Here is a 17,226-nt window from a genome sequence, read left to right on the forward strand (position 1 = left end):
TTATTTGCTCTACAGCATTGCCTTGGCGTTCTCGATTGCGAGATTCCTTCTCGAAACTAGGTATCCGAAGGCTTGATTGTTGAGGCAATTGCAAACCTCTTTTTACACCTTAGCTTCCATCCACCCCGGGATTCGAACTGACGACATTTGGATTGTGAGTCCAACTGCCTACCAGCGACTACACCGAGGCAGGACCCAGGGAGACGACTCCTACACCTGGACTGAACTAACGACCTAACCATTAGGTTACTCCGGGGCCAACATGTACTTCCCCGTCCGACGGAAGGCGTGATCAGACAAATCTCGTCTCGAAAAATGCCACCGGGACCTTCTGGGATCGAACCCAGGCCGACTGGGTGAGAGGCAATCACGCTTACCCCTACACCGAGGTCCCGGCCATTTCTAAACAAAATCTTGGAAGGAGCGCATTGGCCCTTAATTCTTAAACATGTTAAAGGGGAATGATGCTATTTTAACTGAATGTATTCACTATATGAATGTAAGGAAGGCACCAACCACCTAAAGGTGGATGAAGTAACATTTTTTTAAATAAGTTTTTTTACTGGATCGGTCAAATTTTACCGGCTTCCAGGTAATGTTTATGCAGGATAAGAAAATAATTTTGCATAGCTGAGAATTTTCTTTTTTCAATTGTTGATTCAACCTTCAATTGCTGAGATATGGCCATGCAATGAATGAATATTATGAGACATACCTCATTTTCTAGCCGGCAATATTTTGGAAACTATTAATCATTTGCCTACCAACCAACATGTATCACAATTGAATAATAATGATTAAATAATTGAACGGTTTAAAATCATTCGTACAAATCATATCACTGTTTAATCTCGTATCATACCCTCTTAATCATAAGTGACTTAAGTTTTTCCCACCGTACGTCACAGACCTCTTGATCCAATTTGCCCCATCGAACCGTACCAAGTACAACAGAACACGTACGTAAACCCATCCACCCCCTACTCGGTTTCCCACTCCCCCAACGGAACAAGAATGCAAAACTCCTTATCACCGCCGAGAGTGCAACTACTGCAACCACTTGGTGACCGTCACAACACCACCACCCCGTGCAACAGTGGTTCAATTTCTCTCACTGATCGCACTTTTACTCTCGATTCTTGACGACATCATGGGAGACTGCTGCTACTAACTCCGGAGTAGTGTACAACGGTCAAGAACACACGGTTGAGGGTGGGAAAATCTCCCGCGCGCTTTACTTACTCAGCTTGCGAGGGGGTGGGACATGTGGGGTACAACGGGACCATTGGGTTTGAACTGCCCCTCGCACAGCTATCAAAACGCGCGTCGCGCGTTTTAAATCAGAGTTGCCGGTTTGTCCAAGTGGGGCCATTTGGCCCCACCTGCTCCCGCACGATAATCGATTGAGTATTTCAAGTGTGCGCGCGCGCGTAATTATGAGAAATCTGAGAGACTCTAAACTCTTATAAGCTGAACCGACACCAGTCGACTTATCAAACCAAACGTTTAGTTCTGTTCCGGACCTGGCGGCGATCGGCAAGAGTGCGAAATTTTTTAAACAACGAAACGTGACAAACGAACGCGGGACGCGACCGACAGTTATTTTTGCTACAATACTGTGCCAGTGAACACTAAGGTAATAAATCAACGACTAATGTCACAAAACAACCCCGCCAATTATCACCTGAAGGCACTTCCCGCGAAAAAACGACAGTTATTGTGCGTTGTTTGAATATTAATTATCACGTCGCGTGGTGAAAGCTGCGCAAATATTTAGCAACCCTGTGGTGTCATCTGACCAGATTAGCCAAATTTAGTAAACTTCTTTGCGAAATAAAAAACCCGTATCTCAAATTACCTTCATCGACTACCGCCACCGCCACCAGGGGCAGCGAACCGAAAATTATGGTCGAAACGTGTTAAAAATAGAAGACTTGTACGAAATATTTTGCAGAAGAAATGTTGCCGAAAAAAATATATTCGAGTTCATGTTTGACGGTTTGCGACCCGGCAGAAGACATCAACATCAACGCGGTTTTTTTTTCTTTTTCGCCAGCTATTTATTTACTCCTAGCGATACAAACAACATTCGAATGTGCGCAAAACCTTTTGAATTATGCGTGTGTGTACAAATTTTCGCTTTTTGTTGTCATAGATTTGCACTCCGGCGTTCAATTCAAGTTATTACCTTACATGATGTTTGACAAGTGCGGTTAACATTGACACTGCGTGAGCTCGTTGACAGCTACAGGCCAGTTTGATAGCTAGCATCACCATAAACATTGAAAGAAAGAAAAAACAGGTGTATCACCCCACACCAATTGATACCATCCCGTTGGACTTGAGGCACGTTGAAGGCCAGCCACGTGGCTCTGTTTAGAACAGGTTGCAAAGAACGACGAGGCGTTGTTTACTTTTTTTTCTATGAATTTGCTCGATTCTAATCGCCTCTCGTTTGCGGCGGTGGTTTTCTACCGGAATGCACCAGCTGTGTGAATTGTTGGGTCAGGTGTAAGGTAGCGTAACGAACAGGTCGTGCTAATTAGCACTGCTATCGAAAGTGGCTGGAGTTATTTAATTCAAACTATAAAAGCGAATCAATCGTTCATTACTGGAAAAAGAACTGACATAGCTGATTTTGAACAGGCGAATGTCAAAATGCCGAGATTTATCAATGAATGGTTATCAAATAACAAACTGATCTTAATTATCTTCATTCTAGAAACAGTGAAATCAATGTAAACCATTTAAGAAAATTTTCATGTTAAAAAAACATCAATGAGTTTGAGAATGTCAAAACCCCGAGATTTATCAATGGTTATCAAATAACAAACAAACATGTCGGATTTGTTAACGCTGCATTCTAGAACCAAATCAATTCAATTATTAAAAGAACTGCTATGATTTCAATTTGTCAAAACGCCAAGATTTATCAATCAAGGGTAAATAAAAAGAAAGACTATGTTCGGAATGATGCACGCTACCGGATATGCAAATCGTTGCACAGTCTGCCTAATTGCCATCAACACCAGATCTAATCGTTTTCATCCGCCGATTGTCAGCTCTATTGAATAAGCGCTTCTTTCCGCAGATGCCCATCAATGTCTCGGTAGACGATCATCAACCGAATGGAACTAGCAACGGGACGGAAACTGTCAACGGCGGCGCCGTCAACAACGGTTTCGTACTGGAAGATCTCAACGGCAAGAGGACAACGGCTTCGAATGGCGCAGAACATCACCACGGACCACACCACGGACACGACCATCACTACCATCTGCACCACCACCACATTCGGGAGAAACCTGGCCATGACTACACGGAGGACGTCATCACGACGCACGGAGTCCAGCCCCATCACAAAACGACCTACGCGGAAACGATGATCCACATGCTCAAGGGCAACATCGGAACCGGATGCTTCGCGATGGGCGATGCGTTCAAGAACGGTGGACTTGTACTAGCCACGGTACTGACCTTGTTCATAGGCTTCGTGTGCGTCCACTGTCAGCACGTACTGCTGAACTGTGCCAAAAAGGTGCACAACGATCAACAGAACAAAGGCCGCCCGCCGGATTTTGCGGAAACTGTTGGTCTCTGCTTCGAACAAGGTCCACCAAGGTTCCAGCGATGGGCCAAACCCATGAAGATGGCCGTCAACATCTTCATCTGCGTGACCCAACTCGGCTTTTGCTGCATCTACTTTGTCTTCATCAGTTCGAACTTTAAGCAGATTTTCGATCGCTACGACATGGTTCTGGACGTACACTACCACATGGCGCTGCTGCTGATACCGATCATCCTTACCTCGATCATTACCAAGCTCAAGTTCCTCTCGTACTGCTCGATGCTGGCCAACGTGTGCATGTTTCTGGGCGTCGGCATCACGTTCTACTACGCCTCCATAGATCTGCCGCCGCTAACGGAACGTAACTTCGTCGCGGACTGGAACAAGCTACCGCTGTTCTTCGGCACGGCCGTCTTCGCCTTCGAGGGTATCGCTCTCGTCCTACCGCTTCAAAATGAAATGAAGAACCCACATGAGTTCCGCAAAACTTTCGGCGTACTCAACATCGGTATGGTGTTCATCATACTGCTGTTTACGGCTTTCGGATTCATCGGTTATCTACAGTGGGGCGAAGATGTCGCCGGAAGTATGACGCTCAACCTACCGGAAAACGAAATGTAAGTTCCCGCGACTCATTCTAACATCTGTTCTCTTGTCTACAACTCACCCCCTCTCTCTCAACAGTTTGGCCGAAAGCGTCAAGGTCATGATTTCCAGCGGCGTCCTGCTCGGTTTCGCGCTGCAGTTCTTCGTGGCCATCATCATCATGTGGCCCTCGGTCGAGTGCCGGCTAAACATTACCAAACACAAAACCCTGTCGGAAATGGGCTTCCGAGTCGTGATGGTTCTAGTGACATGTAAGTCCAATAGCAATTTGACCTAACCCCGCAACTAATCCACTCCCCGTGTCCTTTCAGTCGTCATTGCGGAATGCGTACCGAACCTCAGTCTGTTCATCTCGCTGATCGGGGCGCTCTGCTCGACGGCCTTGGCGCTGGTGTTTCCGCCCATCATCGAGCTGATCGTGGCGTACACAGACCCGAAGCAGCGGCCCGGCCGATGGATGGTGGCGAAGAACGTGGTCATTCTGGTGCTGGCCCTGATCGGATTCTTCACCGGAAGCTACGAAAGCTTGTCCAACATTGTCAAACAGTGGCTGTAGCAGGTCGTGCAAAGCCGCGACCAGTGATCCTCGAACACGGGTACTGACGGGCCGAACGAGCTCGGTCAGTTGTTTTGATTGTTAAGATTTTAGAATATTGTTTTATCGAAATAGAGTGGACCAATTTTACTGTAAACTGTACTCGGTAACTGTATGAGAAAGTCCTAGAAGATCAAGTAAGGATCATGTCTGAAACCTGCTGTAAATTCAAATATTTCTTGATTCATGAATGAAATGTGTTGAATGTGTAGTTATAAACCACGAGCGTGGCTTTTCGACAGACAATCAAAATTTATGAAATTTGGATTAAATGGATTATCCTCCTGGTAGCTTCACAAAATACGTTTAATGCAGCATTAGTTGATTTTTTAGTTGTTTTGGTGCTTATTTGTATAGTTTATAAGTTTTGAGCATTCTGGAGCTCGGTACAGGCTCTCAAAGTTTGGCATTTTTTGAAAAATTGGCTCCAGCAAAAAAAAAATATGCGTCGCGACGCTCGGGACGCCATTTGATCTTGTTCCAAAATGCTCAAAACTCTAGTCAAAACTTCAATGTTCAACGCCATTCATGTTAGAATCAACGCAATAATTTTGTAGATATTTTCAAAAGGGTTTGACAAAATACACAGAGTAGATTCAACTCAAAATTTTGAGTTGTTTCTTCAAGTGAGAAAAACAACAACATATCGTCATCGTCGTGCTAACTTGTCGTACACACAAAGAAAAAATACTCTAAATTTAAAAAGATCGTTCGTTGGATTAAAAGTTCGCGTTGGTGAATATTCGTAGAAAGTTCAAACATTTTAATTTAAAAGTTGGAAAGTTTTTGATACTACCATGCACTTCTGGAACAAAATCGTTGTATCGGTAAAAGTTTTTTACTTTTATTATAAGAAGAAACTTTTTATGGCAACAATAAATAACATTTAACATTACAGTGATGATTTTCGAAAAATGTGATGGATTTTATTTCTATTTTTATTTTAAAATTAAAACTGCTGCTTATGCTGCTTAACATCGCGGCCTACATTTTGGAGCGCGACAGCGATGTAGATAACAGGGTAGTCTCGTTGCCGGCCATCATCAGGACAGGCTTGGAGGAGTTGGCCATTGGGTGTTAATTCGGGAAGGTAAGTCGACGTTTTCCGACTGGGAAGTGAAACGCCTGAACCGATAGTTCCCGATCGCATCGTCGTCCTTCGAGAATGACACAGATGTTGCCAGTTCATCCGGCCGAAGCTGCGCCGCCGCGAGTTGAGAGTTTGCGGGCGGGAGTTGCTGAAAGAGTTTGAAAGTAAATTAAATTGGCTAGACACTGAACACATTCTCAATACTCACCGGTGACTTCTTCGGTATTCCAGGTAGATGCTCTTGATCAGGTTCGTCGGATATCGCGCCAACCTCTGGAAGTAATCCGAGTACGACAGCTTCAGGACCTATGCGGCTTTCGTACAGACGATTCTTCCAGAACTGGTGCAAACTGTTCTTCCGGATGTTTATGTAATACTCGTCAAACATGTCCCGCACCGAAAAATGGACTGCGGACCCTCAGGACATCCCACACTGTCCCGTCATCACTTCCGGCACATTATGCTGCTGATGGTCGTAAACCGCCGGCACCGAGTGCAACATCCGCGCTGACCACCTCCGATCGCTTCTCGTCGTTTCCCTCTTCCGACGGATCCTTCTCCTCACCGTTAAAATTAACTTTATCGAATACAACCGGTGCAAATTCGCATCCGCATAAACGGCGTCCTACAAAAACAAACAAAATCAAACACAAACGCCACCAAACACCCAAGCTTCCTTCTTACCCATTTCGGTCGTGAAACAGCTGCAGATCCGGTAGGAAGCTGGCCTCATCCTTTTGAAAACCAACTATCCCCTAATCCCCTAACCTTGTTCCGCACCATCCTCCTTCGAAGATATCCACGTCCAAGTCCTGGCTGCGGACGTGTTCTGTTTTGATTGACGTCGTGGACCACCACTCACTAACCACCGGAATCACCTAAACGTTTGTTTACATTTTGGACTTAGACGTACACGGTTTCACGAGAACGACAAAATGAAAGAAATTATACAGTCGAATTAAAAGTTAAAACTTTTAAATGAGTTAGCAATGAGATTTTCAAAAAATGTAGCAGTAAAAGTTTTCATTTTCAAAACAAGAAAAAAACTTTCAATGTAGCAAATTTTAACCACTTATTAATACAAAAGTAAGTTACTTTTGTCATTACCATAATATTTTTTTGTGTGTACGTGCATTTTGGGCCAAATTGAGTTAAGAACGCCATTTTGTGCAGCTCACAATGCTTCATCTTTTGGCCTTCACAGATCCCCAAAATTCGATTTCAATCCTGAGATATTCAATGAAAACCAAAAAAGCTCCGAAATTTTTTGTCACTCTACATATAAAAGAAGTTTCAATCCTGTCGTGCTATCTTGTCACTCCCTGAAAATTGATGTAAGTGCGACAAAAGGCAAAGGGATTTCAGGTCAGAATGCGTTTGACGCACGTACAAGTTAGACTACCGTAAACATTTTTAATTATAACTCGGGACTCCAGCAACCAACTTCAACCAAACTTCGGGACAATGCACATAATGGTCAGTCAAACAAAACGTGTTTATTATTGTTTACATTGCGTACTTTCGTTTTTGTTTATTCAAGGTCAAACATTAAAACGCGTTTTTCTCGGAACGTCAAAATGGCGGGTGCGACAAGATAGCACGACGACGTCGATATTTTGTTGATTCAAACCAAGGGGTTGGAAACTCTTAGAGCTGTAATTATTATGTTATCGAGTATATCAAAATATATGTTAGTATATGTGTGGATCGATAATTCCACTCGGGAAATCGCCCGCCGGGGGAATCGGTGCGGACTCACAACCGATCCGGCCGAGCGTCACACGAGGAAAGAGGACGCGAGCTGGGCTTGCATTGCCAGCTGTCACCGAACCATTCATGTGGCTGCGTCCATGCTTTGTCAGTGCATGGTTGCGTCATGCCAATCGTACGAGGGGCCTATTCGACTCGATCCAATGGAGTGCGCTCACTTACACCGCAATAGGGTGTATCACTCCACACATCTCTCCTCTTCTCCATAAAAAAATATTGTTGAAACAATTGAACTATGAAATAAATACTACAACTACATAACGGCATTCCTATGCAATCTGCAAAAGTTTTCAATAAAACCAAAAATAAAACAAATTCCCAGTAACTTTTGGATCCATCGCCAACATTGATCAAAGAAAAGAAGGTTACGTTAGAATTTCTAACAAGCATATCACTTAACGCACTGAACTGATCATGATTCTCTCTCTCTCTCTCTAGCTCTACCTCTCTCTCTCTCTAGCTCTACCTCTATCTCTCTCTTTTTATCTATCTATCTATCTATCTCCCTCTCTATCTATCTATCTATCTATTTATCTAGCTACCTGTCTCTCTCTATCTATTCATCTATCTATCTATCTCTCTCTCTCTCTTTTCTATCCTGGTTTCTGTAAGCCATTCTGGCCCATAACAACCTACTTTATTGTAATTAAGTTTTGGAGTTGCTCACAGTTCACTACCAAATTATTCAAGTCTTATTTTCTACTTTCTTTATTTACTTACATACAGAAATCCCTAAAATCATTAAAACTTTTCAATATTCCTTGCATCTTTTTGATTAACTCAAATTCACCTTAAACAAATCATTATGCGTAGCATCGTCATCTGTCCACAGCTTTGTCACAAAATTCATTACGAGAGCATTCGTGACTATATTTTAACCACTTCCCAAAGCAATCTCAATAACCTACAGCTACACCTCTCGCCTTTTGCATGTTTAAAACTATTCAACCACAGAGAGTCAGTCTGAACCACCATTTTCTAAACTACGGCTGGACCAACTGACCTAACACACCTCTAGCGATTTCAGTAACGCCAATCGCAGGATTTGTGCCATGTTTTCATTGGACCAAACGCGGCCTTCCAGGTTATTTACAACGGGTGTTCCTCCAATCGTGGCCTTCCAGGCTATTTTCCACGGCAGGCCCATCTGACCCACCGTGCCCATCGCGACAAAATGCTCCACCAATCGCGGCCTTCCAGGCTATTTACCACGGCAGGCCCATCTGACCTCCGTGCCCAACGCGATTCATTTTTCCTCGGAACAATCGCGGCCTTCCAGGCTATTTACCACGGCGGGCTCATCTGACCCACCGTGCCCAACGCGACAAAATGTTCCTCCAATCGCGGCCTTCCAGGCTATTTACCACGGCAGGCCCATCTGACCTCCGTGCCCAACGCGACTCTTTTTTCTTGGAACAATCGCGGCCTTCCAGGCTATTTACCACGGCAGGCCCATCTGACCCACCGTGCCTAAAGCGACAAAATGTTCCTTCAATCGTGGCCTTCCAGGCTATTTACCACGGCAGGCCCATCTGACCCACCGTGCCCAACGCGACAAAATGTTCCTTCAATCGCGGCCTTCCAGGCTATTTCCCACGGCAGGCCCATCTGACCTCCGTGCCCAACGCGACTCTTTTTTCTTGGAACAATCGCGGCCTTCCAGGCTATTTACCACGGCGGGCCAATCTGACCCACCGTGCCCAACGCGACAAAATGTTCCTTCAATCGCGGCCTTCCAGGCTATTTACCACGGCAGGCCCATCTGACCCACCGTGCCCAACGCGACAAAATGTTCCTCCAATCGCGGCCTTCCAGGCTATTTACCACGGCAGGCCCATCTGACCTCCGTGCCCAACGCGACTCTTTTTTCTTGGAACAATCGCGGCCTTCCAGGCTATTTACCACGGCAGGCCCATCTGACCCACCGTGCCTAACGCGACAAAATGTTCCTTCAATCGCGGCCTTCCAGGCTATTTACCACGGCAGGCCCATCTGACCCACCGTGCCCAACGCGACAAAATGTTCCTTCAATCGCGGCCTTCCAGGCTATTTCCCACGGCAGGCCCATCTGACCTCCGTGCCCAACGCGACTCTTTTTTCTTGGAACAATCGCGGCCTTCCAGGCTATTTACCACGGCGGGCCAATCTGACCCACCGTGCCCAACGCGACAAAATGTTCCTTCAATCGCGGCCTTCCAGGCTATTTACCACGGCAGGCCCATCTGACCCACCGTGCCCAACGCGACAAAATGTTCCTCCAATCGCGGCCTTCCAGGCTATTTACCACGGCAGGCCCATCTGACCTCCGTGCCCAACGCGACTCTTTTTTCTTGGAACAATCGCGGCCTTCCAGGCTATTTACCACGGCAGGCCTATCTGACCCACCGTGCCCAACGCGACAAAATGTTCCTTCAATCGCGGCCTTCCAGGCTATTTACCACGGCAGGCCCATCTGACCTCCGTGCCCAACGCGACTCTTTTTTCTTGGAACAATCGCGGCCTTCCAGGCTATTTACCACGGCGGGCCAATCTGACCCACCGTGCCCAACGCGACAAAATGTTCCTTCAATCGCGGCCTTCCAGGCTATTTACCACGGCAGGCCCATCTGACCTCCGTGCCCAACGCGATTCAATCAAATTCCGTTCTGTCAAACTCAGTTTCACTTTACTCACCCACCGAACAAGCCTTTTTCACAACAAAACCATTTTTTAAATCCTCAGCAACACTTTGATTTTTTCCTTTTACGGTGCGCTCCGGACAACTCGGTCAAATAGACCTTACGCTCGCACCTTTGCTCCACTCCAATCCTTCCTCCAAAAAAACAAAAAAAATAATTTTTTTTCAACCAACAGCACCAAAACAAACAAACAAATCTGCACCAAAACCACGTCGGCAGGCGATTTCCCGACGGTTCTTTGAGGTTGAAAATAAAATTTCAACTCCGTCACGGTCGCCAATGTGTGGATCGATAATTCCACTCGGGAAATCACCCGCCGGGGGAATCGGTGCGGACTCACAACCGATCCGGCCGAGCGTCACACGAGGAAAGAGGACGCGAGCTGGGCTTGCATTGCCAGCTGTCACCGAACCATTCATGTGGCTGCGTCCATGCTTTGTCAGTGCATGGTTGCGTCATGCCAATCGTACGAGGGGCCTATTCGACTCGATCCAATGGAGTGCGCTCACTTACACCGCAATAGGGTGTATCACTCCACACAGTATACTTATTATTTCCTTTACATGTCGCCAGTATACTTACCAATATACTGAAAGTATCTTAATATACTAACAGTTTATTGAACATGTTTGGACTTATTTTGAATGCGGTTCAATATGCAACTGTAAACATTGAAAAAAGGGTGAAACATTCCTACTAGAATGCTGTCAGAATATCCAGTTTTGTTTGAACTACCCTAGAATCTTGCTAGAACGCCGTTATCGGGCCGGCCTAATCTCGCGCGTTTATTTTTTGTAAATTTCTTGTGAGAGAAATACCAAAATATTGCGTAGGTATTTAAAAAATACAACAACTTTTCAGCCTATTTTAAAATGTTTTGAATAAAATAAAGTTTTGCCTTCCATTGGGTGGGGAAGTAAATGTTGGCCCGGCCTAACCTAGAGGTTAAGTCGTTTGCTCTGTCCAGGTTCAGGAGTCATCTCCCTGGCAAAAAAAAACCGGCGTCGCTGGAGTCGTTGGTCGGCAGTTGGACTCACAATCCAAAGGTCGTCTGTGGGAGTGGATAGGAGCTTCGGTGTAAATAAAAAGGGGTTTGGATTGCCTCACCGTTTCAAGTCTTCGGACACTAAGTTTCGAGTATACTCCTACAGGAATCTTGCAATAGAGAACGCCAAGGTTGTCACAGTCACAACGTGCTAGCAGGATTCTAGCAAAACCAGCTCTGCTAAAATATTTCGTGACTGGAGTAGAGCGAACAATTTGATTTTTTGAAAAGTTTAATAAATTAGTGCATTAGTTTGAAAAAGTAAGAACCGAAGTCAGAACTTGCCAGAGAAATAACGGTTATGTTGAACAACAAATTTAAAAACTCACCACGAAACTGCCATAGCACATACTTTTCCGAAAGCGTACAGAGTTCTCAAAGAAGAGATCTGCCAACGCTGACGCGGATAAAAAAAAACAAAAACAACAATCTGCCAAAACATCTCGCAGATCTGAGCCTGGCAGCAGCGTGCGTGCGTGTGTTTACATTTTCCGCATTTTCCTTTTCCGAGTCGTGAAAAACGCTTTTCATCGCCGATTTTCCCATCACCAGCGTGTTTATCGAGCGCATTTACGCCCGCGTATTGTGATTTGAGTGGAATTTTCGCGAAAAACGAGCGAATTTTGGCAGTGTTTTGCGGTTTTCTTCCGACAAACTTGAGTGCATGTGCTTTTTTTCGGGCTCGGTTGCCAGCGAACGTAAACAAACAAACAAAAACAACACACCTGCCTGCCTGTCTGTGTCCCGCAGAACACAGTTCGAGATCCGGAAGCTTGAAATTCTCGTGCAAGAGTGATGTAAGTTTGCGTTTAAATCATTACCTAATTAGACGATATTAAGATCCCTTAGATTAAGAAGAAAGTTTGATGAAAATTTTGGTTATTTTGATCGTACTTAATCTAAGAAATGTGTGTGCTTTTCTTATCCATATGAATAGCCGTTGTTGCATTTTGCTTTGTTTAAAAAAAATGTTCAGGTTAACAGCATGTAATTCCATCGAGAATCTAATGTTGACACATTGGATTTGGTCTTATAATTGAGACTAGATTGCTTACTTTATTACACACAACGATAAGGCTTATTTTTTTTTTTGCATAATGACACTTTGTACAATTAAGGTGGTCCAAATCCGGGTTTTTTGGGGCTACCCCCTGAAATCATAGATTGGGCTAAATTCGAAATTTGAGCTCATTCTGACCACGGGAACCCCTCCCTCTGATCGCTTGAAGTTTGTATTTGAAAAATCGTCAAAATGTATGGAGAAAAGCAACTGTTTCAGTTTGTTACCTGTGGAGGGCGCAATAATCGTCCAATATTTATCAATTCACAGATCTAGGACCTTCATTAAATTTCGAACAACTTTTCCGAAGGCTCCATATTTTTAAGATTTTTTTGCTGAAAAGTTATTAGCTTCCAAAAAGGACCGTTTTTGCTCGGCCGGCTCAAAGGGGCAACATAACAGACGCACTGCCAGGCAGGCAGGCAGGCGCACGTGCATTTAAAAATAATTGTTTCTAGATAGCCCCTTAGAGCCGTTTGCGCAAAAAGGGTTCTTTTCGGAAGCTAATAATTTTTCAGTAAAAAATCCTAAAAATATAGAGTCTTCTGGAAAGTTTTTCATAATTTAATAAAGGTTCTACATCTGAGAATTGATAAAGATTTGACGACTATTGCGCCCTCCACAGGTAACAAACTGAAACAGTTGCTTTTCTCCATACATTTTGACGATTTTTCACATACAAACTTTAAGCGATTGGAGGGAGAGAGGTTCCCGTGGTCAGAATGAGCTCAAATTTCGAATTTAGCCTAGTGATGGGTCAATCTATGATTTTTTGGGTTAGCCCAAAAAAAGCCCGGATTTGGACCACCCTATTGTACATGAACAAAGAGTCTAAAACTAATTTTTAAATTAATTTAAAAAAATAGGATCGCGGCCTTTCTTGACAGAATGTTGCTTTTGCTCGACTCACGCCCAAAAAAAAAATATAGTTGATCCATCGCAATATGACGACCTGTTGATTTAATTTTTGCCTTCCTCACCTAACTGAGGAAAGGCTATAGAAATACTCGAAAAACGAAATTCTAGACCCACCTTCATGTATACTATCGACACAGAATTCAGAGCGAGTGTCTATGTGTGTGGTGGGATGCTGATTAAAAAAAAATCACTGGATTATCTCGGCACTGGCTGAACCGTCTCATTTTTTCCGTCTTGGGGTCCCATAAGTCGCTATTGAAAATTATAAAGTTTAGTTAAGTACTTCAAAAGTTATGCTAAAAAATAATTTTAACAAAATTCCGGAAGATTGTAAAAAGGTTATTTTTTTGCAAGAAACCCCGTCATGTTATACATTTTTAGAAAGGTATTCGAAAGACCGTTTCAACGAGTTCAAAAAATTGAAGATCGGACGACCCTATCAAAAGTTATAAGCACTTAAGTGCTATTTATGAACTTTTTGAGGCCGGATAATTTGATGAAAACGTGGATTAAGTAACGTTTTTTAATATGAAAATAAAAAAAGGATTGGAAATGGTTCTCTGGCATGCCTTTATCGTAGTATCGTCATAAGAGGTGACATTGGGTCTGGACGGTGAGATTGGATCATACAAATTTATACATTTTTGTATGACCCAATGACGTTACGTAAAAAATTACATTGGACTTTAGTACCTACTCTATTAAAAGGTCATCTGAAATCGAGTTTGATAGTTAAGTAGGAAGTGAGCAAGCAATTTCTTAAAAAGTGAATTTAGATGGAAATATGATCGAATCTTCAATGAGGAGCGGCCGTGGTTGACTGGTTACGGTGTTCGCTTTGTATGCGAATGGTCCTGGGTTCGATTCCCATCTGCTCCCACCGAGAAAGTATAGGAAATATAAATCTCGAAACTCTGAAAATGAACGAAAAATCAAAGTCGCTCGAGTCGGGGTTCGATCCCCCGTCCTTTGGATCGGTAAGCAAAAATGCTAACCACTAGGCCATCACGACTTGATGAGCTATAACTGGAATTAGGAATACTGTTACTATCAACTATATACGCGCTGGGTCCTTGTCCATTTGACAAGGGTTCGGAAGTTCTAAATAACGTTTGAATCCGATTGAAGCAAACGTTCTTCAGGGCGGGGCTTGTCGATAAAGCTGAAGTACCTCGCGCTCGGCTAGCCAGCGTAGAAATGGGTCACCGAAGCTCGGCAGAGCTAACACCTTCCAAATGCCTATGCGAGTTATTTGCATGTATAGGATGTCAAATCTAAAATACATGGAAACAACTCAATTTGTAAGAGGCGGCCGCGTGGTCCCGTTTGGTTGGTTGCACACACACACACAAATGTGATCGAATCTTCAACCTGCCAAAAAGATCACATTTAATGCACTTTTAATCAAAATTTCTATTTTGACGCACCATTTCTCATCAGTTTGATTGCACACACATTCACACACAAGAAGAGAGCTCAACCGCTTAACGAAAGCCCCCATCACTATCTTTTTTAAATTACGATAACGTTTTCACAGCGCTTAAGATATAAAATTGCTTCCAGTGCATTCTCGTCAGATCAGAATACAATTGGGAAATATTTTTGTAAAATGCTTGTAAAAGGAATCCGAATAACGTTTAGTAAAAGTCGAATCAAACAGAAATGTTCACAAAAAGCTGCTCTACTGGTTGGTGTACTTGGTTTTAGTAAATTTAAAGGAAACCACTCCAGATTATCCAGCATCATTCAAACAATCCGCTTAGTAGGATGGAAATAGACATAGAAATTATGCTGAACGACGGCTCATAGTGCTAAACTTCGTCCTTTTTAAACATGTCCTTTCTTGCCCACCCCATATTGACATTGATACTCTTTGTTAATTTCAAATTCTTTTTTCAGCAATAGGACGGTCAACTCTTTTTTTTATCCAACAAGTCCTGAAATCATCACAAAAAAACAGTTCAACACCCTAATACGCACTCCGTACTAATCATTACGCAAAGCCACGCAGTTCAAATATTTATGTTTCCATTTTACTCCAAACGCTAGAACAGTCATATCACGTTCGCAAGTGCTAAACTAGTGTAGCAGTACTACGTCACAATCAGTCGAGCGGTTTTTTGTTGTTGTTGTGTTTGACGAAAACATAGGCGATTACGCCGCCGCCGGTGATTCGCGTCTTCATAATATAAATATAAATCGGAAGGTATTGGGGTGGCGCTGATGGAAAGCATCGTCCTCTTTCGCGTTCCGCAGATTAATAAATATGCGGGGAGAGAAGAAATGAAATCAAAACTGGCTGGTCCAAAATAGAATTAAATTTGTAATGTAAAATTTGTTACCAGGGGAGTGCTTGCTTTAGTTGCCTGGCGAAAGGGATTGTTGGAATGGAAAACAAATAGCTTTTTCTTCTTGTTTCCTTTTTAGTATTTTCATTTGCATATACTGCCCATGTTTGCATAAATGTCCCATGTGCAAAAACAGCAAGCTGAGAAATACGCATTTGAAGTTTGTCCCACGCATAAGGCTACGTGTTGAGTTTTCGTGAAAAAAATGGATTTCCTCCTGATTTCTAGAACAAAGTACTGGATATTATAGGCTTTTTTACAAGAGCACACGATTCTGAACCAAACTGCATGATTTACTAAAAGCGATGAAAATGAGTATGGGAAATTTATGCGATCATGGGCAGTATAGGCCAATGCAAATATTTGAAGAAAAAAAAAATGAAAATAAAGAAACCTCGAAACTCAAAAAAAAACCAAATATTAAAAAAAAAACATTAATTTTAAAATTCAAAAATTCGATTCTTCAGAAATTTAAAAAAAATAAAAAATACAAAAAAGTCCAAATAAAATAAATTAAGAAAAAAATAACATTAAAGTGCAGAAATTATAAAATAAGTTGCAAATTTTTTCAAGTCAAAAGTTTCTAACTTCGAAATAAATTCAAAAAATTGAAAACTTGTAAGGCCTCTCGGAACGAGCTGTCAAGTAGGACCTTTTCTGTCAAGAAGGTGGTTAATTTAAAAAAAAAATGAATCAAACATCAATTTTTAATACTTTGCGGTTGTACAAAGGACATTGTACTCAGAAAAATAAGCTTTATCGTTGTGAACAATAATATCACAAATTAAAGCTTAATTTTAGGATTAGATTAGATTAGTTTCCAGGAAAGTTGTATTCATACCCATGAAACACAAAAGCTTATAGCTAGAGTTTTTTTTTATAGGTCCTATACACATATGAAAGACAATAGCTTATAGGACCTTTTCAAAAAAAAACTCTGGATAGGACCTTTTTCTTAAAAAGAAACTAGATATATAATAAAGAATCATTACTCGAAAATTCGCCCTAAAATTCGATTTGTATATATGTATGTAAGGGTTTTCGACATCTCCACCATACTTTCATACACTAAGGAGCCCATGGCGGCAAAGTCCTTGTATTGTTGATAAAAAGAAGATACTAATGGTTGGTACCAGCAAAAGTCGCCGACAGCTATAAAGTCAACTTCGTTTTTTCAACAGTCGAAAATCGTTAGGATCGGATCTTTTCTTCATACTTTGTGGGATTTTCCTTAGGGGTTTCCAATACATCTTCAAGGGCTTAGGGGAATGGGATTCCATGGAATTTTCTTGTTCAAATTTTAATAATTTACGTCCAAGTTTATCAATGTCCGTATATTATTGGATGTTTAAGAGTTTATGACTTAACATTAACTTTCAGGACTTTATTGAAAGGTATTTATTTTCCATTGTTATTTATTTTTGATAAAGAAAAGTAAGCCGTTTCGTCGCTCAAGGATAACAGGAAAAGTAATTAGTTTGAGGATGGAATTGCAAAACAAAATTGCAATTCCGTCGTGAAACTACTTTCTTTTCCTTGCATCCTTGA

At 42.5% G+C, this 17,226-nt stretch overlaps 2 protein-coding genes and 1 long non-coding RNA gene across 4 annotated transcripts; 2 read left to right on the plus strand and 1 right to left on the minus strand.

The window, feature by feature from the left end:
• Nucleotides 1-1,335: 1,335 nt before the first annotated feature.
• On the plus strand, nt 1,336-4,866 carry LOC120413145 (proton-coupled amino acid transporter-like protein CG1139). 2 transcript variants are annotated; one of them, XM_039573861.2, is made up of 4 exons: nt 1,336-1,636; nt 3,092-4,185; nt 4,253-4,425; nt 4,486-4,866. In XM_039573861.2, exons 2-4 carry the CDS (start codon nt 3,092-3,094, stop codon nt 4,728-4,730), a joined length of 1,512 nt encoding a protein of 503 aa, XP_039429795.1. In that variant the 5' UTR covers nt 1,336-1,636; the 3' UTR covers nt 4,731-4,866. The 2 variants fall into 2 exon arrangements, with proteins under 2 accessions (XP_039429795.1, XP_039429789.1); XM_039573855.2 differs by lacking the exon at nt 1,336-1,636 and adding an exon at nt 2,102-2,942.
• An 891-nt stretch (nt 4,867-5,757) lies between these two features.
• On the minus strand, nt 5,758-6,951 carry LOC120412999 (uncharacterized). The gene is made up of 3 exons (XM_052707287.1): nt 6,544-6,951; nt 6,068-6,484; nt 5,758-6,007 (listed from the first exon to the last, which is right to left on the minus strand). Exons 2-3 carry the CDS (start codon nt 6,245-6,247, stop codon nt 5,813-5,815), a joined length of 375 nt encoding a protein of 124 aa, XP_052563247.1. The 5' UTR covers nt 6,248-6,484; nt 6,544-6,951; the 3' UTR covers nt 5,758-5,812.
• A 4,840-nt stretch (nt 6,952-11,791) lies between these two features.
• LOC128092754 (uncharacterized) lies at nt 11,792-16,527 on the plus strand. The gene is made up of 2 exons (XR_008211977.1): nt 11,792-12,149; nt 15,230-16,527. It is a non-coding gene; the product is annotated as an uncharacterized LOC128092754 (long non-coding RNA).
• The last annotated feature ends 699 nt before the right edge of the window (nt 16,528-17,226 follow it).

This window comes from Culex pipiens, chromosome 1 (genome assembly GCF_016801865.2).
Source record: "Culex pipiens pallens isolate TS chromosome 1, TS_CPP_V2, whole genome shotgun sequence".
NCBI classification, from domain to species: Eukaryota; Metazoa; Arthropoda; class Insecta; order Diptera; family Culicidae; genus Culex; species Culex pipiens.